This window comes from Bubalus kerabau, chromosome 11, assembly GCF_029407905.1.
Source record: "Bubalus kerabau isolate K-KA32 ecotype Philippines breed swamp buffalo chromosome 11, PCC_UOA_SB_1v2, whole genome shotgun sequence".
NCBI lineage: Eukaryota > Metazoa > Chordata > Mammalia > Artiodactyla > Bovidae > Bubalus > Bubalus kerabau.
Genome location: NC_073634.1, coordinates 6,156,901 through 6,182,177, shown reverse-complemented (window position 1 = coordinate 6,182,177; position 25,277 = coordinate 6,156,901). Strand labels below are relative to the sequence as shown.

The 25,277-nt window shown below is 50.3% G+C and overlaps 1 protein-coding gene across 6 annotated transcripts in view; it reads left to right on the top strand.

The window, feature by feature from the left end:
- Nucleotides 1-25,024, top strand: part of TMEM131 (transmembrane protein 131) — a 182,051-nt gene extending 157,027 nt beyond the window's left edge. For all 6 annotated transcript variants that reach the window (XM_055539390.1, XM_055539389.1, XM_055539388.1 and 3 more), the window contains 15 exons: nt 398-540; nt 974-1,160; nt 2,470-2,655; nt 3,451-3,609; nt 4,222-4,802; nt 9,692-9,867; nt 12,913-13,040; nt 17,270-17,394; nt 17,584-17,733; nt 19,954-20,119; nt 20,777-20,898; nt 21,000-21,096; nt 21,838-21,935; nt 22,512-22,672; nt 23,985-25,024. In XM_055539390.1, coding sequence (XP_055395365.1) covers nt 398-540; nt 974-1,160; nt 2,470-2,655; nt 3,451-3,609; nt 4,222-4,802; nt 9,692-9,867; nt 12,913-13,040; nt 17,270-17,394; nt 17,584-17,733; nt 19,954-20,119; nt 20,777-20,898; nt 21,000-21,096; nt 21,838-21,935; nt 22,512-22,672; nt 23,985-24,269 — 2,764 coding nt within the window. In that variant the 3' untranslated portion in view covers nt 24,270-25,024. The remainder of the gene's footprint in view (nt 1-397; nt 541-973; nt 1,161-2,469; nt 2,656-3,450; nt 3,610-4,221; nt 4,803-9,691; nt 9,868-12,912; nt 13,041-17,269; nt 17,395-17,583; nt 17,734-19,953; nt 20,120-20,776; nt 20,899-20,999; nt 21,097-21,837; nt 21,936-22,511; nt 22,673-23,984) is intronic.
- The last annotated feature ends 253 nt before the right edge of the window (nt 25,025-25,277 follow it).

Sequence of the window (25,277 nt, the reverse complement as noted above, 5' to 3'; positions counted from 1 at the left end):
CTGTGATTTAAGTGTGGGTTGACTTCTAGTACTTATATAAGAGTCCTTTCTTGATTTGTTTCAATATTAATATTTGCATTAATTTATTTATGAAACAGGGTATTCATTTTGTACAAAATACGCACACACACGCACACCACGCCTCATGAAACATAGCATTGTAACTATATTTTTAGCTAAAAGACATGAATAGTGTCTTACTGTCCATGTGTGACTCTCGAAAATGTAAAACTCTTGCTCTTCGTCATGTAAGCGTTTTTAAAGTTTTAAGTGCCAGTGTTTGACTGTTAAACTTACTGTATTGACCTTCACATTGTTTATAAAGTAGCAGTAAAACTCAAGATCAAAAGATTGTGCAAATTTAAGGGGAGGACAATCTGGGCTTCTTCTTACGTAGAAATAACCTGACTGTGATGGATGCCGTGATGGTCCAAGGACAGGGGACAACCGAGAACCTGAGGGTGGCGGGCAAGCTTCCGGGCCCAGGGAGCTCCTTACGCTTCAAAATCACAGAAGCGCTGCTGAAAGACTGTACGGAGGGTGAGTGTTCTTGTCGTAGGCATGCGCACAAATGTCAGCGCTCCTTTTCAACAGTAAGTGGTTCCAGAAACAGGAACGCTGTTTCTACATGGGCATGTGCATGCATGACTGATGAGTACTTGAGACTTTAGCACCCGAACTCGCTTTCAGAGTTGCTGCATTTGGATCTTACAAGCTTTGAAGTATCAGTGTTCATTGCATACCTTAGCTGATTTACTCTGAATGTGAAATATAAAGCCTAATTAAACTTCCACCATCTAAAATGACTTAACAAAGAAGAGAACTTCCTGATGAAACCTGGGTGGTGGCTCATCCCTTTGGCCTGAGGAGCTCCGTCATAATCTCTGGGATACGTTAGTGAAGGATGTGTTATCGTCACTTGGACCTGGTGCACGGGACAGCAAGATTTACACTCCTCATTTTTTTCCTTTAGGTATGAGACTAAGGGAACCCAATTTCACATTGAAAAGAACATTTAAAGTAGAGAACACAGGACAACTTCCAATTCACATAGAAACCATTGAAGTCAGTGGGTACTCCTGTGAGGGATATGGCTTTAAAGTCGTCAACTGTCAAGAGTTTGCACTAAGCGCCAATGCCTCTAAAGACATAGTCATTCTGTAAGTATTTTCTCATGAGATGATGAATCACTAAATCTTTTTTTTTCCCACTTAGTCTTTGGTTATTTCTTCATTTCTTTGTTTTCAAAATTGTGGAAACTCCAAAGTAGATCAGATAAACTAAGAAACCAGTTTCAAAATTATTTTCAATTTTTGCACCTTGTTTTATGTCCCTGGATATGTTCCAGTGTCTCCTGGTTCATTGTCTATGGAAAATTGAATAGAATTTGTATCCTGCTGTTGTGTAAAAACTGTATACATTTTAAATATGTTGAATTGGTTCATAGTGTTTTTCAGGTCTACTATATCCTTCTGCTTTTTTGCCTATTCTTTCTATTAATTTTTGAGCGCTTAATATTGAAACTCCAACTAAAAATCTTAACTTATCTACTTAAAAAGTAATTATATAATGGAACTATAAGTATATATGTGTGTGTGTATATATAGTGGAACTATATGTAACTTTAATTAAAGTCTCCTGTAAATGTGTTATCATGCTTTCATAATTTAAAAAATACTTAATTTTTTAAAAAACTTTCAAGGTTTTGTAGAGAGCCAACCGTAAGATCATTCTCAGTAGAGCAGACACTGTGTCTCAGTTTTCCCATGTCGTGCGGTTTTCCCATGTCGTGTGAGAGTTTGGTCAGAAAACAGTGGTAATGCCTGCATGGGTAATAGTTGCAGCACGTTTAACAATTGATAGCTTGTTCTAAAGGTTCACTAATGTAACCACCGTCCGTTAGTCGAATGCTCACTCCCTGGTCCTCCGTGGGCGTTCACTTTGTTAGTGCCTCTCTCTCTCGTGTGAGGCACAACACTCTGCACCTGCAGGTACAGCGGGGAGTAAGACACCTGTCCTCAAGGCGCAGATCGTGTGCTTGGGGAGCCTCCAGTTAACACAAAAATTACATCATTAGGACAGAAAGCAGTGCTTGAGGAGGTGTACATCAGTAGGGCTAGGATGGGTTTCTTGGGAAAAAGGCATTATTGCAAGTGTATCATGGGAGAGGAGAGGGAATTAAATACAGAAAAAAGAAAGGAAAGGAAAGAAGCTCAGAGACTTCTCTCTGAATTACTAATTATGGAAAGCCAACCATTGTTCTCTTTCTATGTAGTTTCTAGTTATCCACAAAATAAAGTTGTTTTGGTTATTTAATCTCATAGGACAATACTTTGTCCATCTGAAAATGAGAAAGTTGAATAAAAGTGCCAATCTCTAAAATTCTGTGCTCTGCTTCAAATTATTATATTTAAACTGCTTGCAGTATATTTTTAAAAACCTAGTCTCACTGCCACCTTTGCATTTTAGGTTTACTCCTGATTTCACGGCTTCTAGAGTCATCCGTGAACTGAAGTTTATAACAGCCAGTGGCTCTGAGTTTGTGTTTGTATTGAATGCATCCCTTCCTTACCATATGTTAGCAACCTGTGCAGAAGCCCTGCCCAGGCCCAACTGGGAGCTGGCTCTGTACATCATCATCTCAGGAATAATGAGGTACTTGTGTCTTCTTTCGAGGTTGGGGTGTATGTATCACTTGACGCTGTTGATCACAGCTCCCCCTGCGTGCCAGGCACTGCTCTTGATTGCCGGGCATCCACCCAACGGACAGAAGAGGCAGCACTCCCTAGTCAGGCTTACATACACCAGTGGGAGCAGTCAGACCTAAACCCCTCTTGGATGACACATACAATAAACCAGAGTCTTTTCTACCTATAAAATTTGTTACACACATACAGTACAGCTTAATTTCTTAAAGGAAAAAAAAAGCCTCATAATTTACCAGGAAATTACTTGATTTGGACATATGAAGTGTACTCAAACATAATAGTGTATGCTAATTGAGTCATATCATACCTAAAGAACGTAAAACTGATGAGAAATACTTTTTAAGCCCTCAGCATCCTCATCCTTTTTTCAGTCTGTTTCTTTATTTTTTAAGAATGAGATCTACTCGCCTCTCAATTAACTTGCATGTTTACCCAACCCATCCTTCAAGGGAAGAGAGTTGGTCTGGAGAGTTAGAACTAAAGAGCTGCTGCTTGGCAGAAGGAAGGGTGCCCTCCAGTGTCTGTTCTGATTCCAGTGGTTATCTCCTCCGTACAAGCCTGCCTGTACACTGGCACACTAGAGAAGTCTGTGGGCAGACCCAAATGCCTTTGCTCGTCACAGGCATTTTGTTTTTTTATATTATTGTGTACTTTACCAAGAAACTCTGCCCTTAGTATCAAATCCTGTTGCTCTCGCACTAACACGTGAACCCGGATTCTCCACCTTTTCTCCCCCCTGCAGTGCGCTGTTTCTCTTGGTAATTGGAACAGCCTATTTAGAAGCTCAAGGAATTTGGGAGCCCTTCCGAAGGCGGCTGTCCTTTGAGGCCTCGAACCCGCCCTTTGATGTGGGGAGACCATTTGATCTCAGGAGAATCGTTGGTATTTCATCTGAAGGAAAGTATGTGCACCTGCTGGAGATAAATTCTCTAATATGCATAGATTTGGCTGATGTAATTAAAAGAAAAAATAAGTTTCTTCTTTTTGTCTTTGCTCGGGGGAAAAAATTGTAATGCCCTGTGTGTCACTCTCAGTTACTGAGAACTCTTAGAAGATGCCATGTGTTTATTACATTGATGAGGGTTAAGATACTCTACCTGAGGCCAGTGACTTGCTGCCCAAATTTTCAGATAGAACAGACCCAGTAGAGTTGTGAAAAGTATCCTATTTCTTGTCACGAGTAGAACTACCTAAGGGTCATTCATATATGCAGTGGCTCTACTGATGAAGTACGTATAGTTTTTTTTAATTTACTTCTGTACTTCGACGTCCCGGGTCTTAGTTGTGGCGCGTGGGATCTTCGTTCGTCCCTGAAGGCGTGCAAGATCTTTGGTTGTGGCATGCAGACTCTGAGCTGTAGCATGTGGGATCCAGTTCCCCGACCAGGGAACAAACCTGGGCCCCCTCCGTGCGTTGGGAGCGTGGAGACTTAGCCACTGGACCACCATGAATGTCCTATAATTTTCTTTTAATGTTAGACCTCACAGCTTGCTATGACTGATCGTTTTTTCAGCTTGAACACGCTCAGCTGTGAGCCCGGCCACAGTCGGGGCTTGTGCGCAGCGGGCGGCCCGGCCCCCCGGCCCGGCGCAGGGGGCCACAAGCAGTGCAGCCCGCCAGTCCACCCGCACGGCTCGCACAGCAGCAGGAACTCGGCGGACGTGGAAAGCGCCAGAGCCAAAAACAGCGCGGGTGCCTCCGGCAGGACTAATGCCCAGTCGGCGAGCAAAGCCAGCCCGCTGGTCTTCGAGTCCCACGGCATGGCCCAGGGTCACACCGCAGGCCGGAAGTCCAAGGGGGCCAGACAGGGCCAGCACAGCAGCCAGCACCATGGCCACAGCCCCCTGGAGCGGCACTCGCCCCCGCCGCCGCCGCCCGTGCCTCAGCAGCAGGAGCCACAGCCCGAGAGGCTGTCCCCTGCGCCCCTCGCACCCCCGCCCCACCCAGAGCGCCCCGGCAGCACCCGGCACAGCTCCGAAGACTCAGACATCACCAGTCTCATCGAAGCCATGGACAAAGACTTCGAGCACCACGATGCCCCGCCCCTAGATGTGTTTACAGAGCAACCGCCTTCACCCTTGTCGAAAAGCAAAGGTAACCATACCTTCTCACTTCTGGGACAGTGTGACACTCAAGGGGACAGCCACTGCGTGTGTAGGGGGCTATCTCCGTCGTAATTGTGATGAGCAGCTAATTTAGCAGGTGTGCTCCTGGCTCACATTCATCTCTGCCCTTGGACTTCAGCTCTTTCGCATCAAGATGCACACAGAAGTATCTGAGTGTCATAAAAGATACCCATATTTCTCTTACCAGATTACCAAACACTTACCAAATTCAGGAATTTGTTGGACACCTACTGTTTTTATTTTCACTGCCTGTGATGACTATGTTACTGTGGTAGGTTGAGCTTTTTTTCCCCATCATTAAAATAGTTTTTAACACAGTGGTAAAATGGCAGTCATCTGCCTTTTGACCCAAAAATAGGATTTCTGTACAACCTGCGCTTTAGAGCAGGGATTGGCCAACCACAGCCGTGGACACAGCCGTCCCCCGTCCTCGGGACCAGCGTGCCTTTCGCTCACGCGTTATCTGCGCTCCTCTCGTGCCACAGCAGCAGCGGCTGTCAGGGCGGGAACCTGCAGGTGCTGACTGCCCGGCCCTTCCCAGAAGCGTGCCAGCCCCTGCTTTAGAGCTCCTACGCTGTTTTCACCCCAGGTGACTCAGTGGTAAAGCATCTGCCTGCCAGTGCAGGAGACGTGAGTTCCATCCTTGGGTCAGGAAGATCCCTTGGCGGAGGAAATGGCAGCCCACTCCAGTATTCTTTCCTGGAGAATCCCACGGACAGAGGAGCCTGGCGAGCTATAGTCCACGGGTCACAGAACGTCGGACATGACTGAGCATGCATACATACGTGCTGTATTAATCATCTGTCTCTAAGCAACAGATTGCCCCAGAACCCAGTGGCTTAGGCCCCATCATTTACTAGCACAGTTTCTGGGGGGTCAGGCATCTGGGCACAGCTTGCCAGGTTCTCAAAGAACGGCAGTCAAGGTGTCGCCTGGGGCTAAAGTCTTCGCAAGGTTCAGCTGCTGGTGGACCGGCTTCCAGGCTCACTCAGGTGGCTGAGAGCAGGATTCAGTTCTTCATGGCCTGTTGGACTGCTGGTCTCAGTTCTTTGCTGACTGTGGCCAGCAGCCTGTTGGGTCCTCTCTGTAGGGCAGCTCAGTGCAGTTGGCTTTACCAGAGCAAGCAGGCAAACATTTGAGAGAGAGAACAGGCTGGCGGACAGAAGTCTCAGTCTTCTGTGACCTACTCTTGGAAGTGACCTCCCATCACCTCTGCAGTGTCCTCAAGAGGAGTGAGGTCAGCCACACTGAGAGAGTTCCATGAGAGCATGACGTGGGGCTGCCTTCACAGAAGCCTACGCACCACACATGCACTGCTGCTGCTGCTGCTAAGTCGCTTCAGTCATGTCCGACTCTGTGCGACCCCATAGACTGCAGCCCACAAGGCTCCCCCGTCCCTGGGATTCTCCAGGCAAGAACACTGGAGTGGGTTGCCATTTCCTTCTCCAATGCGTAAAAGTGAAGTCGCTGAGTCTTGTCCGACTCTTTGCGACCCCATGGACTGCGGCCTTCCAGGCTCCTCCGTCCATGGGATTTTCCAGGCAAGAGTGCTGGAGTGGGGTGCCATTGCCTTCTCCGCCACACATGCACAGGCGGGCTTATTTGTAACTTCCGGAGTCCATATGTGAAAAACAGTAAATGACCTCTGGCTGTATCTCAGTTTATTCCCTGTACAGCCTGAACTTTTTTGTGACTTACTCTCTCTTCTGTTGCAGCCATACTATGTTATCCTGAGCCTATTTCAGTACCCCCTCACTGATGTACCAGGAATTGCCTTTGGTTTGAACAGGGTACTTGGCAGCCCTGAGAAGCCAAAAGAAACCTGACCCTCCAGAGTCCAGGAGTTTTAGAAAATTTCTTAATTCCAGTGATATGAAGACTGGTTCTATACAGTCTTCATAGAATTACTTGCATTTGGGTTTATAAGATAGTCAAAAGTCTTGAATAATATTTAACTTCTTCCACAGAAATCTTCTTTGTTGTTATCTTATTTTTCTAACACATTATTGACCAGAGACATAGTAATACATCTTTTATTACCTGAACATTATTGACCAGAGATGTTTCAGTATTCACTTACATAAGAAATTGCCAGCCACTGGCATTCATTTCTGCAAATATTCCCTGGTTAATAATGAGTAAATAGAGCTTACATATTTTAGGGTAATTTTTACAGTAATATTAAATGGATGCTTAAAGTTCCTCTTTTTAAAATTAGATCTGGTTACATAATTTGTTTTTCCCTTATCTAGAGCATAAGTAAAATAAATATATATTATCTTATCTTAGCACAAAGAGAGGCTGTAGCAAAATGAACCCCTTGTTCCTTGGTCTAAGACAGCCCTCTGACACCGATACAATGGGCCCGTCTTTTCTTTTCAGCGTCATTCATCTAGAACATAAGTTCTTTACTTTCCACGGTGGTCCTAGAGTCCACCTACTAAAAGCTGTTTAATGATGGAGGTGATGCTTGAGGCCACGAAGAGACAGTGACTGCCGGCTTCACATGAGCAGCCACCGCTTTTGATATCCTTCCCAGCACTGCTGTTGGGAAAGAAGGAATGAGCCAGGTCTTCGTGTTGTTTTTTTCTTCAATAAGTGTTTTTATTGAAGCACAACATACATGTAGAAAATCAGTCTTTTAAATGAACTTTAAACGATGGGCATTGATCTTGGGGTTGCAGAATAGTGCCACGGTGCTCATTTGCTCAGGAGTGTCCAACTCGTTGGAATCCCATGGGCTGTAGCCCACCAGGTTCCTCTGTCCATGGAATTCTCCAGGCAGGAATACTGGAGTGCGTTGTCATTTCCTCCTCCAGGGGATCTTCCCAACCCAGGGATTGAACCTGTGTCTCTTGCATCTCCTACATCGGCAGGCGGATTCTTTTCCAGTAGTGCCACCTGGGAAGCTCTTGCGGAACAATGGTATTAATATATCACAAAACCATCAGCTGGTGGAATCATTATCATCTCTCTAAAACTTACCTCAGCACCCCTGCCAAATAGCCTGTGTGTTTACATTAAATATGTAATGTTTCTTTGCATTCTTTGGCACTTTTCTTTCCAGAAGTGCCCTGTTCTCTCCCCCGCCCTCCCCAAAATCTCAAAGAAATCTTCTTGTAATGAGCTTCAGCGATGTCTGGCTTTTGTAGACTGTTGAGAATGACCCCTTGTCCTAGGAACAGGGTCTCCCCAGCCCTCGCCTTCTATGAGTTAGACAGCTTGGAGTTAGACATCCAAGTTATGAGTTATGAATTAGACATCCCATCTCTTCTCTATCACCCCTACAGTCACTGTCCCTCATGGAAGAGGGGCCCCAGAAATACCCTCCTTTCGTGGCTGGCCTGAGCAGGACCTCTGCAACTGGACAGCCTAGATTCTGTATTTCTCTGGTTTTTCCTCCCGTAACACGTGAGCCCTGGGGACTGGCTGGGCGCATTGCTGGATTGAGGGTTAAAACCCGAGAATGCGCTAAGCCAGGTGCAGCCACTGGCAGTGTCTGCATTCACTGCAGAAACCGCTGGATCTGTCGCCACCCTGGTGCGTGTCTGCCGCTGGCAGTCTGAGGGGCAGCTTTATCTCAGGTGGGGGGGTGCCAAGTGCCATGGGGTGGCGAGGCCAGGCTCTGCCTTCAGAGTGTGAATGTGATCTGGCTCTGCCACTTACTAACTAACTCGGTGATTTGGAGAAATTAAAGTTTGAGTCACTGGCATCCATCAACAGTCACCATAAGGCATCGGGGTTTTAAATAAGGTATATTAAGGAGATGTATTTTTAAATGACATAGAATGGGTTCAACGGTGGCAGATGTGGTTTCTGCAGCTGTGCCCAGCCTGCCCGCCCAGGTGGCTTCATGGACGTAGCCCGAGCTGTTGGCGTCCTTCCATGGGCTTCTCTGCTGCTCTGTTCCGGTTAGGGTGGAAGCTCCTTGAGGGCAGGGATTGTGTTGATGGTTCTCACTGCCGTATTCGCGGGGCACACAGCACTGCAGCGCAGCAGGCAGTCAGATGTTGTGGCTGTTTTCTTGTCTGTCTTGGGAGCGTCCACATTAGTTAAAATAACAGGCCTTTCGTCACTCTGTTTTACCCTCTGCCCATACGTAGCAGCGGCTGGACACTGCCCAGGGGCTGCCTGTAATTCCTCCTCACAGCACTGTGAGGTCACCTCCCCGGGTCTGCAGATGAGAGGGCGAGATCAAGGAGCTACCAACGGGAGGGCCGGAATTTGTACTCAGCCGCCAGGCTCCTCGGCACCCCGCAGGTGACACACGTGAGCTCATCCCGTGTCACCGTCAGGCTCCCGTCACCAGAGAGAGTGACGGAATCGCTGGTTTTCACTCCTCTGACTTCTCAACGCTCTGTCATCTCTGGAATATAAAAGTACAGATGACCCTTGAGCAGCAAGCGTTTGAACTGCATAGGTCCACTTTTACGTGGATTTTTTCCAGCGGTAGAAACTACAATACCACAGGGTCCCCAGTTGGGTGAATCTGGTTGCAGAGGAACCACAGATGTGGAGGGCCGGCTGTAACCTGTATATGGATTAACCCCCTGTTGTTCAAGGGCCAGCTGTCTTCTAGACACACACAGATTTGTGAAAACTAGTGAGTTGCCAAAACTCATCGAACTGTACATTTAAAATGGGCGTATCTTATTGTATATCACTTATGCCTCAAAAATTGTTGATCTTGTAAAATATTCTAATCAGAAAGTCAAATGTTAATTTGAGAAGCTTTAGAGAAGAAACCGAGAAACTGTTACTAATCAGAGTTCAGCCTCTTCAAACAGAGTTTGAACGGCTGTGTTTTCCAAGCTGTTGAAATATCAAGGGTTCTTTTACTTTGACTCTCACCCCCAGGGAAAGGAAAGCCTTCTCAGCGCAAGGTGAAGCCCCCCAAGAAGCAGGAGGAGAAGGAGAAGAAGGGAAAGGGGAGGGCCCTGGAAGACGAGCTGAAGGACTCCTTGGCTGACGACGACAGCTCGTCCACCACCACAGAGGCCTCCACCCCAGACACAGAGCCTCTCCTCAAGGAGGTAGGGCGGCCCCGCGGGGCGGGCTGGGCGCAGAATGGCCGCGCTCGGGCATGTGCCTGCCCGGGTTACCTGTCCCTCCTGCACAGGCACCACAGCTCCGGGCGAGAATAAGTTCCTTTCCCCAGGGGAGAGGTCAGGAAGCCTGCTAATAAGGTGGAATAGTTAGAAATTGGAAAGTTAGGGTCTGTCTGAAATAGTAACCACTCTGGCTCATGAAAATTGTCTCAGATTTTAAGTATCAGCACAGGATGGGGCGGCGTTGCCCGCTTGTTTCGATCGATTGGCTGTGTCCTGTTGCGCCGCCGCCGCTGCAGGAAGCCCTGGGAGCGGGCAGCGCGGTGGCTGTGACCCAGCCCCAGGGGACCCCAGCTCCGAGCACTCCCCCAGCACACCAGGAAGGCGTCCTCACTCCCCACGCCCAGCTCCAAGGGCGTCGTGGGCATCAGGACTCATCCTGCCAAATGCCTGGGCACCATGGCCGCGAGGTGGATGGAGGGTGATGTTACTGCTGGGCTGTGTCGGAGAGCGTGTGTTATAAGGTATGAGGAAAAGTGAGGGTGTAATTCCCTTTGGACCTTTTTATTTCTAAAGGACCATATTTCAGATTTAAAATGAGCCAAATAGAGCCTTTAATATCGTGGGGCTGAATTTCTGTTTCAGTCTCAATCTAGTGGCTTAAGGAATCATTTCTTACAGGCGTCCAGCAGTGTCATCCTCACCTGTTAACTTTTAAAGTCAAGTCTGCACATGACACTTCCTGTCACTGCCCTCGCCTGTGCGTCCCTGAGGCCTGGCGGCTGCTCTGGGCCCACTCAGCGCCGTCCACGGCTGGGGCTGGCACTCTGTGCCAGCCAGGTCGTGGTCCTCAAGTGGGGTCTCAGCCGTCTCAGCCCCTTGAGACAGGAACCCGGCCTTTCTGTCCTCGGCGGTTTCTCAAGCACCCAGTACGCAGATTCTCAACACATGTTTGCTGAGTGCATGGGGAGAAGAGAGCTGGAAAAGACACGTGTGCGAGAGCAAATGACCTGCCGGGTTTGTCATCTACTTGGGAAGAAACTAGAGCGTGTGTTTCACACACAAAACAGGCGAATGCATCAGTAACAAAGAAAAAAAAGCAGAGGAACTTTAAGCATCTGGACAGCGTTCTCAGCACAGACTTGCTCACCGGCTTTGTTTGCCTTCTTTCCGCCTCTCCAGCATTTGCCTGAGCACTCGTCCGGCACTCCCCTCCGGCGTCATTCTCCCTCCTCTGCGATTCATTTCCTCCTGGTCCTCGGCTCTTGCCCCATCATGTGCTTTCCCATAGATGCTGCTCCAGTCCAGCCACCTCCATGCCTGTTGCCATTCTCCCTACTGAGCAGTTTTTATTCCTCCCCCTCAGCACTCGCTGCTCTTGTTGTTGCTTTCAGTCATATGCGGGATTTACTTCCCCGTCCAGGGATTGAACCTGTGCCCCCTGCGGTGGAAGCTCAGTCTTAACCTCCAGACCACCAGGAACGTGCCCCTCAGCGCTCTGGCCTCCAGCCCCGCGCTCTTGTTCCTTTGTAACTTACACATTCGCCTGTTGTGTGTGTTTTTTTCCCAACTAGATTACAAGCCTGGCAGGTCATTTGCTCGTGCACGTGTGTCTTTTCCAGCCCTCTTCTCCCTATGCACTCAGCAAACACGTGTTGGGAACCTGCATAGTGGGCGCTTAAGAAACAACCATGAAAATAAAAGAAGAAACAACCGTGGACAGAAGGGCCAGGTTCCTGTCCTTGGGCTCACGGTCTGCAAAGTTCTCCATGAGTCCGGTGGCCCCGGAACACTTCCTACATGACTCAGCACAGTCTCAGAAGGTGCTGGGGCAGGAGGACGTTGTACCCCTCTCTGCCATCAGGTGGATGGGTCTGTGTGACCTGAACTGCAGCTTGACCCTGTCTTGTGGACACTCACCTGCCCTTTGGTGGGAGCTGTCCACCGCTCGCAGCAGCTCTGCCCTTCAGCCAGGGTGTCTCCCTGCAGTTGGCCCTGTGCTCCCTGACATAGAACCAGGCTTCTGTTTTTTCCACTTCCCGCCCGTGCTGTGTGTGGTCTTCTGCACGTGAGCCGTGCACGCCCGCTTTCCAGGTGGCTCCAGGGGGGTCACCAATGCTTAAATGGTGTCTGCCCTGTTTAGAGACAAGCCCCCGGGCTCACGGGTGGGTATAGCGGCGGCTCCCCTTAGTCTTGAGCGCCTGGTGTAGTTCTCGTGCGCGCCTGAACTGGGACCCAGGGGCAGCATCGCTGGGCTCGTCGAGCAGCACAGCTCTGAGCAGCACCTGGGCTGTGGCCTTTTCAGCCGACGGGACGGCTCCTAGGCTCCAGTCTCAGCCAGTGAACATTGCTGCATGGATGCAAGTTGATCTGTGTCCGGTGTCTCCCTCCTGCTAGACTTCACCATCCTTGAGGGGAGGGACTGGGCCCTCTTGGTAACCCCGTTGCCTGACACCAGCGGGGTGACCGGGGAAGGATGGCTGAATAAGTGACTGAATGGCTGGACCCCTCCCCTGGATGGTGCATCTGTTGGCATCCCAGCCACCGCGACACTGTGACCGCCATGCGTTGCCCTGAACACTTTGGAGGGACACGCTTTCGCCTGTGCTGTCTGCTGCCCTGGGGGCTTGCTCATGCACAGGATGAGGACCATCAGCAGGAGTGTGTCGCTTTGTCCTGCGGTCCTGCCTCACCTTTCCCTGTAGAAAGGGAGGCCCCGCCCCCAGTGCCCAGCAACAGGCGGTCGGTCTGTTGCTACCACTTTCGCCGCCACTCTAGTCAGGACGTGAGCATAATTTTAAGAGACGTGCCTTATAACTCAGACCCAGTAAAACATGATTATAATAAATCAAAGGCTGGAAAATTGACAGAACCACGTTGAGAGCGATTTGAAGAAAGGAGCCTATCATTTGTATACTTGTGATATATGTATCTTCTCCATCTTTGGTGTTGTGTCTCTGCCTTCAAATAGGACTATATCAGGCATTTTTAATCTTACTCAGCAATTAAGTATACTTTTTTTTTTTACAGGATACAGAAAAGCAAAAGGGAAAACAAGCCATGCCTGAAAAACATGAAAACGAAATGTCTCAAGTGAAACAAAAAAGCAAAAAACTCTTAAATGTTAAGAAAGAAATCCCAGCAGATGTGAAACCCAGGTAAGAAAAGTATATGATTTCAGAGAAATGAGGTATAAGTAAGAGAAGTTACTGGTGAGAACTCGGTAATGGTTGTGTCTGCTTGACTGGTTTTTCTGGGGTTTTTTGCAACAAAAGCTATGTTCCTCTGGGTTTTTTCTGCTGCCCAGCGTTCACTATCCCTGGGGAGGGACAGGCACATGCTTCTGAGGTCATACATACAAAAGGCAGAGTTAAAACTTGTAAAAACAGAAGAGGACCAGTGGTTAAAACATCTTGCTTCTACTGCGAGGGGTATGGATTCAACCCCTGGTCAGGGAACTTAAGATCCCACATGCCACGTGGCTCAGCCAAAATATGGGTGGGGCGGGGAGGAATGGAGGAGAAAAATACAGTTGGTGATTTGCTCCCAGGCAGAGAGCCATTTCACTTCTGCCCAAAACTGGACTTTATGTTCCGGCCACAGGTGTGACCATAATTTCTCTCAAAGGAGCTCTGGGTCTGTTCACTCACCCGGGGCTATCATGGGGATCTGGACTCCAGGGCTGTAAAACTTGGAAAAATTTATTCTTAACCTGTGATTCCCACGTTTCACTAGTGGTAAAGAACCTGCCTGCTGATGCAGGAGACTTAAGAGACATCACGAAGATGACCTGGAGGAGGGCATGGCAACCCACTCCAGTATTCTTGCCTGAAGACTCCCACGGACAGAGGAGCCTGGCAGGCAACCATCTAAAGGGTTGCAAAGAGTCAGACACAACTGAAGCAACTTAACACAGGGCACATACATTCTTACCTTGTGAAAAAAAAAAGTGCTCAGGGCAGATATTACCACCAGACAGTTGCCAGGGTCCTTGGGCCCCTCAGGGAGGGCGCCCTACAAAATGTTTCCCCAAGGAAATGAATGATTTGCACTCCTGGGTTATTATGTCCTAAGGTCACTTCATACTTTGATTATCTTTGGGTCTAATGATCCAGTCCTGGTTCTGGCGTTGCTGACAGCGCCGTGCTAGTCCATCGCACAAGACGGCGTCTGCATGGGGGCCAGTACTGCCCTTCTTCTCTGCTAAGTGGACATCAACCCAGGAAGCTGAGGGAATTCTGTGTCAGTTAATAAAGGAAGACCTGGTTTGTTGTCATCAGAACTGACTGTAGCTTTGCAGAAAGTCTGTTCTTACTCAGATTCTAGGAATAAAGCTTGAACTCTGCAAAAACACCAGTAAACTGGACTCTGCCCTAGATGATACAGCTTAACTCAACAGGGCCAGCTTGTCCTGTAGAACCAGAAGCTAATCAGAAATTAGTGATTACTGCATAAAAATGTAACCTTGTCCCTGAACTTAAGAAGCAACACAGTACATGGCAATATTAGTAATGGAGTATTTATACTTAAAGTTACCCTTTTGTGCAAAATGTTGGTTGAAGTGGCCTGACTACACAGCTTGTCGAGAACGATCTGACCTGGTTAGAAGCAGTGTCAAGTGGAATAATGGCACTTGACTCTGCCCTGAGGGGAATCAGCCTGAGGCACTTTGGTGCTAATACTCTGGCACCGCAAGACAGGAATAACAGCCCTAGTCAAGCGGCTAGAGATTATTCTTCTAGGCCTTTTTCAGGCTTAGTTGACTGACCAGATGTTTTAAAGTGTTGTTGTTCAGTTGCTGAATCATGTCCGACTCTGCAACCCCATGAACTGCGTGCAACACGCCAGGCTTCCCAGTGCTCACTATGTTTTTAAAGTAGAAAAATCCAAATTATGAAAAACCTTAATTTTTACGTATCCTGAGATCTTGTGAGAATGGAATGTTGTGCTGTCATTGTTAGGATCATAAGTTTAAAAGCCCAGCTTCTGAGGATTATCTTAGTGAAATCAGTCCATAGGTGACTGTCACCATGGGGACACTGCTCATTCTCCTTGACGCCCAGCTCAGTACATTTAAAACAGATTGCACGTATGCATCACCCCTCTCATCCCCCGGTGACTTCTGTTGTGTTCTGACCTTTCTGGGCAGTCAGTTGGCTGTGGGCAGGCTTGGCTTTGAGGGTCCGTGCAAGACGGCATCTGATGCCGTGACTCTGCAGGGGATTGAGGGAGTTTGCTGGTATCCCGAGCCAGAGCTGCCCGCTCTCCAGCCCCCAGTCGGGAGGCAGAGTGAGAACGCGCATTTCTTTAAAGATTAATTTATTTATTTGGCTGCGCCAGCTCTTAGTTGCAGTACGTGGGATCTGGTTCCCTGACCAGGGATCAAACCCGGGCCCCTGCATTGAGTACAGGGTCTTAGCCACTGGACCACCAGGGGAGTCTCAACTCACGTCCTCTTGATGTATGTAGTTAACAGAGATCATTACCAGAAGGCAGTTTAAGCAATATGCTCTAAAGTGTCTTTTTAAATTGTCTTTGTCAATCGTAAGTAGAAAGCCAGATTTATAAAGCTGCAGCCCTAGTAGGCTCACCCATAAACAGTGCATTGTTTCACGTCAGTTTGTTAGCCCACCTAAAATTCTACTCATTTGGGTGAACTGAGCCCTTTGGATTTTTGGTTAGCCTTTATACTAATTCCAAATGTAACAACAATTTATGATAGAAAATTTGTGAAATACAAAGAAACAAAAGAATGAAAAGAAAATGACCTTTGACCAACTACCTTATATAATGTTTATAAAGCACCTCTGTTAAAATTTGTTTATGAAATCATGCTTTATATACCATTTTATATATATATATATATATATATATAAAATCTGCTTACCTTTTTGAAAGGAGGGGGCGTGTGCTAGTGATGGACACTGGTATGCCATTGGATATAGAAAGTCTGAGCCGTCCTCACATTTGCGACTGGTGTGAGCTAGCTTGGACGGTGCCAGGCCCAGAGCCCAGCAGAGATCTGCTACCCCCTAGGAGGGTGAACTCGGAGGGGTAGTGGAAGGAGGATGTGGCACTTTAAGAACCTGAAGGGTGGGGGTGGGGGGCAGAGTGCTGGGTCGGAGTGACACCCCTGGAGGCTGGGGCAGCAAGTGCACTTAGGTGGAAAATGCCAGACACTGCCCACTTTAAGAACGCTTGTATTGATCAGTGAACTCTGTGAAGTTTTGGTGGAAAGCCAGCTATCAGCTCAGCCTTGAACTGACAGCTTTGCGGCCGTCACCAGAGCCCACTGATGATTTTTAGAGTAATTCTTGTAAGAGGCCACTGGGTTGCTTCAGCTGAAAGGCGTCCTTCTGTTGGGCCGCGTCAGTCTGGTTCCTGTCAGCGGAGAGGCCTCCGTGATCTTAGTGGGCAGCACGGAGGCGACTTGTGAAGGTTTTTATGGTTCATGTGTTTCCAAGGCTCACCATACTGGCTGTGTGGGCCATCTCCCCAGGTCTTTCTCCTAAAGATCACTTCTCTCTCAGCAGACTTCAATGTTTTCTTCATCGGGCTGTGGAAACTTAAAAATAGCCCTTAAAACTTAAACTTGTCTCCCGTTTTGCCTTGCTGACAGGAAGTTCAGAGCCAATTAATTGTCCTATTTATACATGTTTATTATGTTAAGCTTGCCTCTTAATATTTTGGAAGTAATATACTCTAAATAGATCAGTGAAAATAATATTTAAGTTTTGGCCTGAGATGAACCCTGAGTTCAAGAATATTTATCCTACCCACTCAGCCTAGACCTTAGACAAACAGGAGAGTCCTGCCGCCCTGCCGTGGGCGCTGGGGGATGTGTAGGTCACTCAGGAACTAGCCCTGGCTCACTGCATGGTGTCCGTGGGAAAACAGGTTCAGAGCTTGAGTCACGGGACCTTTGACAGTTCTAAGTCTGAGCGCTTTCAGCGTCTCCGCATTCAAGAGCCCCGCAGGCAGTGCACACGTTGGGCGAGGATCTAGGTGCTGCGTGAGGAGGCTTCAGGTGGGCTGAGACCTGCTCACGAGCAGAATGACCGCACTGAGCAGCTCCTACAAGGCTAGCTAGTACTAACAGCTTCCTACACCTTATCTGAGGTAGGTGCTCCGACCCGTTACACATTATTAAATAATGGACCTCAGTTCCCTGTCTGCTGTCAGAACAGCAGATGAGTCTGTCCATGTCTTCTGAGCAGTATTAGAAGTGCTTGGAAGGCGCCCAGCCCTCAGGATGGTGGGTGGATAATGCATCAGGAGGCCAAATGAGTCAAAGAAGCTGTTGAGATTGTAGCTGGATCAGTGACTTCTCCTCTAAGCCCTGAAACAAAGTGTTGTGTTTGAATGTCCCACCGTGGTTATCTTTCAGTTCCTTAGAGCTACCGTATACTGCCCCCTTGGAAAGCAAACAGCGCCGAAATCTCCCAACCAAGATTCCTCTTCCAACTACACTGACCAGTGGATCCAAACCACGAAACTCCCAGAAAACAAAAGGTATTTTCCTTTCTCATCGTACAGGTGGTCTGACGATTCGTTGTTTAGTAGTTGTTGGTTGTGAGTTCACAGTATTCAGGAGTCATCAGGCATAGGTGGATTCTCATTCTCATCAGAAGGTTTTTTGAAATTGGCCCGAAAGAAAGGGATGATCCTCCATCATGGCTTTCTTTTCTGAATTCTGGACAGGTACAAGTAAGTTAGTGGATAGCAGGCCACCTTCCCTCGCAAAGTTTCTCCCAAACAGTCAAGAACTAGGCAACACCAGCAGCTCAGAAGGTGAAAAGGACTCTCCACCGCCAGAGTGGGATTCCGTGCCTGTTCACAAGCCCGGCAGCTGTAAGTACGGTGCTCCCCACACCCGCAGCGCATCCGGGTCTGGGCGGGAAAACTGCAGGGCGTCTTGCCAACAAAGGAGACCCAGGGTCTGTGTGCCGGAGCCGGTGTGTAGCAGCCAGCAGACACATCGGTAAGCGGCCTAAAGTGTGATCAGCCGTAGAGTACGTGTTCATAGCAGAGCAGTCAGACAGTTGAGGGGCTGCTTCACCACCTGCTTCCCTCTGTACGACATGGGAAGTTCAGGTAGAGCAGTGAACCGTCCGGAGTAGGGCTCGGCATCCCGGCCCCTGGTTAGTTTCTTGTATGTTTACAGCGCAGCCCCTTTTGTAAGAATTCACTTTGTTCCCAGTTTGCCACATCTCCGAAGACAGCCTGTGTGAAGGCGTTAGTTTTCTCACCAGCTTCCTGACCTTGTTCCCCGGGTCTGGCCTGCAGGAAGTCATGGCAGGAGCACTGTCTCCCAGAACAGGGTGGGGGCCCTCAGGCTCTAGATAGATAGGACCTGGAAGAGGAGAGACCGGCACAGCCAGGGCGAGGGGGCAGGGTGTTGACGATCAGCCCTGTAGGGCTGATTTGTCTGCACTCAGCCACCATATCAGAGTGACTCCATTGGGCCCATTTGCGCCAAAGGGAAAATCCGGGGTGAGTACCAGGTTAGAGGGCACGGAGGTTTAGAGAAGAAGGGTGATTGGAGGCCAGTGAGTTGAATGAGGGCGAAGAACTTGGGTGAGGTGGGCGTTGAACCCAAGCCTGTGTAAATACGCCCTGGAGAGAGACACTCCCTGGGTTAAAACCTGCAGCCCCATATTTGCTATGAAACTTTCTGGAGCCTTTTTAGTACTTTCTTCTCGCCTGAGATGAGGGAGAGAGTCTGAAATCCCTGGTCATTCAAGAAATGAGTTGAACGAGTCTCTGGGTCATCCCGGGGTCCAGGCTGCTGCTTTCAGGCCCTTAGATCCCCTCCGAGGTTTCAACAGGACGCTGGTGCTCGGATTGTACCCTGTGACAGGGGCCGTTTCCCCACAGAGGAAGCTGCGTTTCAGCATAGGGAGTAAACTCTGTGTTCCCAGGGAGCCGGTTTCACTGGACTGTGTGAAGCCCAGCGAAGCCTGGGGGTATTCTCCAGGGAGGCAGTGTGCGTGTCAGGTCAGCAGACATTCGGGCAAGTGAGGAGGGGAGATTCTTCCAGCGAGCGAGTGTGAGAGGGGACAGGTGGAAACGGCAGGTCAATAGGGGCCAGCCCCATGGGGGAAGTGTGGGGAGAGCTTTTAGGGCAGGTGCACAGCTGAAGATGGGAAAACTAACTCTGGCTTTGAAGAGAGGGGGGCCTGGACATAGCCAGGATCACGTGAGCTCACCTGGGCCCCAGCCCCTTGCCTGTTGGGAGAGGCACGCAGTGCTGGAGGGAAGGGGAACCACCCACGGAGCCAGCTTGATTCTGAAGGTGAGGGGTACAGGCCCTACCGGGTGGGTAGGGAACAGAGCAGCCCGTCCTTGCTCTGGAGGCTCGAAAGGCCGGCCAGAGGGACCAGGGGGGCAACACACTGAGCTGGGCAAAGAAACAAGCGGGATGCTCGGCCGGGGGGGTGGTGCCAGGGTAACTGGGCGAGTAGGGTCCCCCAGAGACTGAGCTTGTGGGGGCCAAGCCCTCTCCTCGCACCTCGTGTCACAACACCAGGGCACACGTGACGGACGTGCAGGGTGGTACCTGTTTCTGATAAGTGATGTGTTTCCATTGAATGAATGCAGAATCTAACTTATTTTCTGTTTAAAATTTTTGAAATAGCTGTGCTTTAAAGGGCAGCAGGAATAGAGTATCCTTGTAAAACAGGGACCAGGCAGGCCCACGGAGCACAAGGGTCCCCCTGGGGGAGCTGGGGTGCTCTCCCGGCCCCGCATCTGTGAGGTTGGGACCTGTGTGGTAGTCCAGGGTCTTCCAGGTCCAGGCAGAGACTGCACCTGCCCGTCCCTGAGGACAGGGGAAAGCTTCCTGCCAGCCTGAGGAGGGAGGGGCCTCACCCCCCAGGAAGGGCCTGCAGAGCTGGGTCATGTTGGGGGATTCCATGAAAGGCAGAGAAACAGCACACGTGAAAGCTGTAGGCTTTTTCTTGGGAGAAGCACTTGCGTTACTGCCTTTGATGTTGGAATATCAAAAGCAACTATTTTTTAAGACTAAAAATCAAAATGTCACAATTGAGACTTTTTAATTTTAATTTGCAGCTACAGATAGTCTTTATAAACTCTCTCTGCAAACCCTCAACGCAGACATCTTCCTGAAACAACGCCAGACCTCGCCGCCGCCCGCCTCCCCCTCACCACCCGCCGCACCCTGCCCGTTCACGTCCCGGGGCAGCTACAGCAGCATCGTCCACAGCAGCCCGGGCAGGTGGGCTCGCGGCCGAGCTGGGGCTGGGTCGGGGGGACCCTCAGAGGCTGCAGGGCCATCCCGCCCTGTGCAGGCTCAGCCCCGCTCCCCAGCCCTTACCTCAGGGCGGCCCCATAGAGTCAGGGTCTGGTTCAGGAGCCAGAAAGCACATCCTTCCTGAATGAAGTCCCACGAGCTGTGCTGAGAGTTGAGGAAACAGGCGTATGGGTCATTTGCTCTGAGCCTGTGGCGGGTGAAGGTCACAGTGACAGGGCAGGGCCTGCAAGAGCCGAGCACATGGGAGGCACAGAGCCCGACCGTTAGTGTGACCGTGGCCTTGACGGGGGTGCCGCTCACAGACTGAGGGCCTGCGCTGCTCCCCGCCCTGCGTCCTCCTGGCCGGGGCTCCTCACCCGCGGCTGGCACGGGGACGCGGCAGCAGTGGTCGGCCCTTCCTGCCTGGCGGCCCGCTCCTTGTTCTCTCTAGAAGGGGCTGCCCTGGCTCTTTTCCTTCCCTTCTCCCCACACCCCTGACTTTCCACCTGACCGCAGAGTCTCGGGCTGGCCACCCCCAGCCCTGCTGGAGCCACAGCGCCTGGGCCACGAGTCCCCGGGGCGGCCGGGGCCGGGGGTAGTGCCAGCGGGACTGAGGGGCCCTCGCCTTGTTCTTCCCTCCAGCGACTCTAAAGCAAAGCAGCCAAGCGGGAGCAAACACAAACTGGCAAAAGCCGCTTCCCTCCCGGGCAAGAATGGCAACCCCACCTTCGCTGCGGTCGCGGCTGGGTATGACAAGAGCCCAGGTGAGTGGCTTGGCATCAGAGACAGGCACCACTGGGCCTTGGGCCTGGGCACATACCTGTGGCCCGACTGCCTCCTGCTGACTCGGAGCCCGTTATTACAGGTGGGAACGGCTTTGCCAAAGTCTCTTCAAGCAAAACAGATTTCTCGAGCAGCCTTGGCATCTCACACACTCCTGCTGACGGCGATGGCTCAGACAGGTATGGCCGGCCCACCTCAGTCGGGCTGGAGGCAAGCGGCTTCTCAGGCCGGGTTCACATCTTCCAGCTGTGTGTGTGCTCTGAGGCCCCTAGATGACAAGCAGATGTTTGGTGGGGGTCTCTGCTCCCCCCTGGGCCCCCTGACAGGGGAGGAGGCAGGCGTGTGACCGCCTTCTAAGTCTCTTGTCGTCCCTCTCCGTTGTCATGGTCAGTGTGGAAAGGCTGTGACCTCACCATGAGAAGCAGAGGAAGCAGACTGAGATAGGGAGGGCCCGGGAGCAGGCTCCAGGCAGTCTCCGCACTGCCGCACTGTGACCCAGAGCAGCCACGGGGCCGGTGGCGTGCAGGTGCTGCCTCGGTTCACTCGTCTGGATAAAATTCCCACAGTAAAATAATAAAACTTCAAGTAGACTCCCAGTTTTCACCTGCCTGATACTAACAAGAAAGCGAATCCTAGATTTGAAACAGTTTAATAAATCTTCCATTGCTGAAAGGTAAATAAGGAAGAAATACCTCTTTTCTGCACAGAACACTTGCTCTGAGCCAGGCTCCCAGCCTGTGGCAGAGTGGCCTGAGCTCTGGGCCCTCCGGGCACGGAGCAGTCTCCAGGTCTCCCTGTTGTCTGTAACACGCGTGCGCCCGTTGGAACAGGGCCTGCCACGCGCGCAGCTGTGAGCGCTGGGTCTGACTCCATTGACCGTCACGTTCTTGTGTGTTGCGTTTTTCTCTCCTAATGTTCAGCTCGGGTCTGTGGAGCCCCGTGAGCAACCCCAGCAGCCCTGACTTCACACCCCTCAACTCGTTCTCAGCCTTTGGGAATTCTTTTAACCTAACTGGTGGTGAGTGTTTAAACCCTGGACCATGACTAGCGAGCCGTGGACAGATGGAGGGAGGAGACTGTGGTGGCCGTCTGGGGGACGTGTTTGAAAGATGCATTTCCCTCTCCAGCGCTGTCAGGCAGCCGTAGGCATGGGCACGGGGCTGACTCCCGGGACGTGGGTCTGTCTCTGCTGCCCTGTCCTGGATGGGCCCCTCCCCACACCCCAGCCTGAAGGTGCAGTGGGTCTGCTCCATGCAGTGGGGATCCCCACTGGCTTATGTTCTGCAGAACTGACTTAAGAGCTTCAAGAAAGTTCTGTGTCTGAGAGGTGGCTCCTGGCTACACTGGAGCTCCTTATTTTTCTTGCTGTTGAGAATTAGAATTCCCATTAGCTGTGATGGTGTTTGCACGTGACGGTCCAGTGAAAGGCGTGGGTGAGGTTCTGAGGTCATGGGCAGGGGTGCCGCCCACGCCCCACCGTGAATGGTGGGGGCTGCTGGAGTGGGTGCGATGCAGACCCCTGAGAGGACGCCCGACCTGCCCCGGGAGCACGGCCGGATCCAGCGCACACTTGCCTTTGCTTCCTCTCTTCCAGAAGTGTTCAGCAAGCTCGGGTTATCGCGATCGTGCAATCAGGCCTCGCAGAGGAGCTGGAATGAGCTGAGCAGCGGCCCCTCCTACCTCTGGGACTCGCCGGCCACAGAGCCCAGCCCTTCCTGGCCAGCCAGTTCCGGCTCCCCTACCCGCACGGCCACAGTGAGTCCTGGGCCTGCTCGGCCTGCCTGCTCAGGCAGCATCACAGCTGCCGCTACGCCTGGGGTGCCACTGACAGAGGTGGAGGGTACCAGCAGTGTGAAGGCGTGGGCACGCTCATCCTGTCCACTGCTGCGTCTCCATTTCTGCCAAAGTGACCATCAGTTCTCTTCAGAGCCGAGATGGTCCAGAAGTTACAGGAGGAAGGCTGAGACGCTGAGGCTCGATCTCTGAAGTCTCTCATTTCAGCCTCTCCCAACCTGTAAGTTAGACCGCAGGGTGACTAGGGGCCCCTCTCGGATCCCGCCACCTCCAGGTCAGACAGTGCCTGAGTGTGGCACACACTGGGTCCTGGGAGGCCCGTGTCTCCGGCTTTTTCTAGGTGCATCTGTGTATTTCTCGGCTAAATGGTTCTGCAAAGGTCATGCGCCACAAAGAGTAAATGACTCCTGGTTTCAGCTTGGACAAAATCATGACAGAAAAATAGGATCCCATTGTGATCACTTCATCCTCAGGAAGACTCAGATGTGCAGGGTTTGACCAGGAGATGCTTTAACTTCACCAGTTCCGAAGTTTGTCTTCACTCGTAATCATTGTGGCTTCAGTTCTACAAGCGTCTTAACCGTTCTTTTAAAATGGGGTAGAACTCTTTGAGACCTTGCAGGCCATTATTCAGAGAAGGCAATGGCACCCCACTCCAGTACTCTTGCCTGGAGAATCCCATGGATGGAGGAGCCTGGTAGGCTGCAGTCCATGGGGTCTCTAAGAGTCGGACACGACTTGGTGACTTCACTTTCACTTTTCACTTTCATGCATTGGAGAAGGAAATGGCAACCCACTCCAGTGTTCTTGCCTGGAGAATCCCAGGGACGGTGGGGCCTGGTGGGCTGCCATGTATGGGGTCGCACAGAGTCAGACACAACTGAAGCGACTTAGCAGCAGCAGGCCATTATTGATCGGTCTCCCCTGGTGGCTCAGAGGGCAAAAGAATCCACCTGCAATGCAGGAGACTTGGGTTCTAGCCCTGGGTCGGGAAGATCCCCTGGAGGAGGAAGACGGCTCATGGCCCCGTGACCTTGCAGGGCCCCCGTGAACAGGAGGGCTGTACTCAGCCCACCGGCTGTGGTGGGCGCCCCTTTAGAATTTCAGAACCATCTGCTCAGGTGCTGAGGTGGCTGTGTGTATAAAACATTTCATTTTAAAGTAGACAGTGAGAGGAACCTGTGTTCTAGCCTGTTTTTAGTGTTACCTTCCCCACTTTGCCATCTGTCCCCTTCACGTCTAATGCTCAGCGTCGTCTGTTTTGTCTCGTCAGCCCATCCTTGGCAGCACCAGCAGCCTGTGGTCGTCCACTCCGTTCAGCAGCTCCATCTGGTCCAGCAGCCTGCACAGCAGCCTGCCCTTCACCAGCCCCACCAGCGCGTTGCCGAGCATCAGCCTCATGGGCCCCGAGAGCACCCCGGCAGCTCATGCGCCCTCCGCCACCAGCCCCACCGACGACCTGGGCCAGACCTACAACCCCTGGCGGATATGGAGCCCCACCATCGGACGGAGGAGCTCAGACCCCTGGTCGAATTCGCACTTCCCTCACGAGAATTGAAATTAGGCAAAAAAAGAAAACTAAAACGGTGGTGTCCCCTGGTCTAGACCGTGACGTGCCCGTTTCCGAGACACCGCGAAGGCTCTCCCCGCTGTTGCTGCCCACTCCTCTCCCTCCTCATCTCTGCAGGGCAGGCTTACACCACTCGCTTCTTTCAGATCTTTCTTGCAATTATGATAATACGAGATTTGCTGTTGTGCTTTTAGAGAAAAGTCTGGACTCAGCCACAAACTCCAGTAAGACCTGTACATCTGAAAACCTTACCTGTTATCAGCTGTCCACCACCTGTCTTCCTCCCGCCTTATCCATCTGTGTGACACCAATTGGTATTACAGCTAAGGTGACAAGTCGATTTCAGAAGTCCTGGCATGTGACAATTTTATTAAATTACCAAGGTTGGTTTTTTAATAATTCCACAATATTATACGCCAAGATCTAATTTTAAAAATGTATGAGGACTTTGTGCTGAAAAATAGAGTATTTTTTTAAAATAAGGCTGTCTCGGTTTAAAAGCAGATTACAGAAATGTTAAGTCAACTTTAAGAACAGTGAATGAATGTTAAAACATTCGGTTGAGACCATATGCATTTTCTGTGCTGTTTGTACTTGAGGTATGTAACATTTGTATACCTGAATTTATTTTCAAGATAAACTGAAATGCACATCGCCAAGTCTTGAGATACAAGATTGAAGGTGTATTTCTTAAAAATACAACTTTATGTTGTACTTTGAAATAAATGATGCTTTTTTCAAAAGCCTTGAATTTGTTGTGTCTTTTTTTTTTTAAACACAGAATATGCATATGTTGGAGCTGTCTCACTACAGTAAGTCATTCTATCAGTGCCTTATTCTGTGGAGTTGGACTTACTATGGCTGGAAGCTCTGTGGCCTAATTAAATTCTGAGTATTTCCATAGTATTCCCTAAAGGCCCTTGAGAGGGGGGGGGGGGGGAAAGCTCACACATCTAAAAAGAAGTGTTCGACCCTTTTCCAGTTTTCATATTCCCA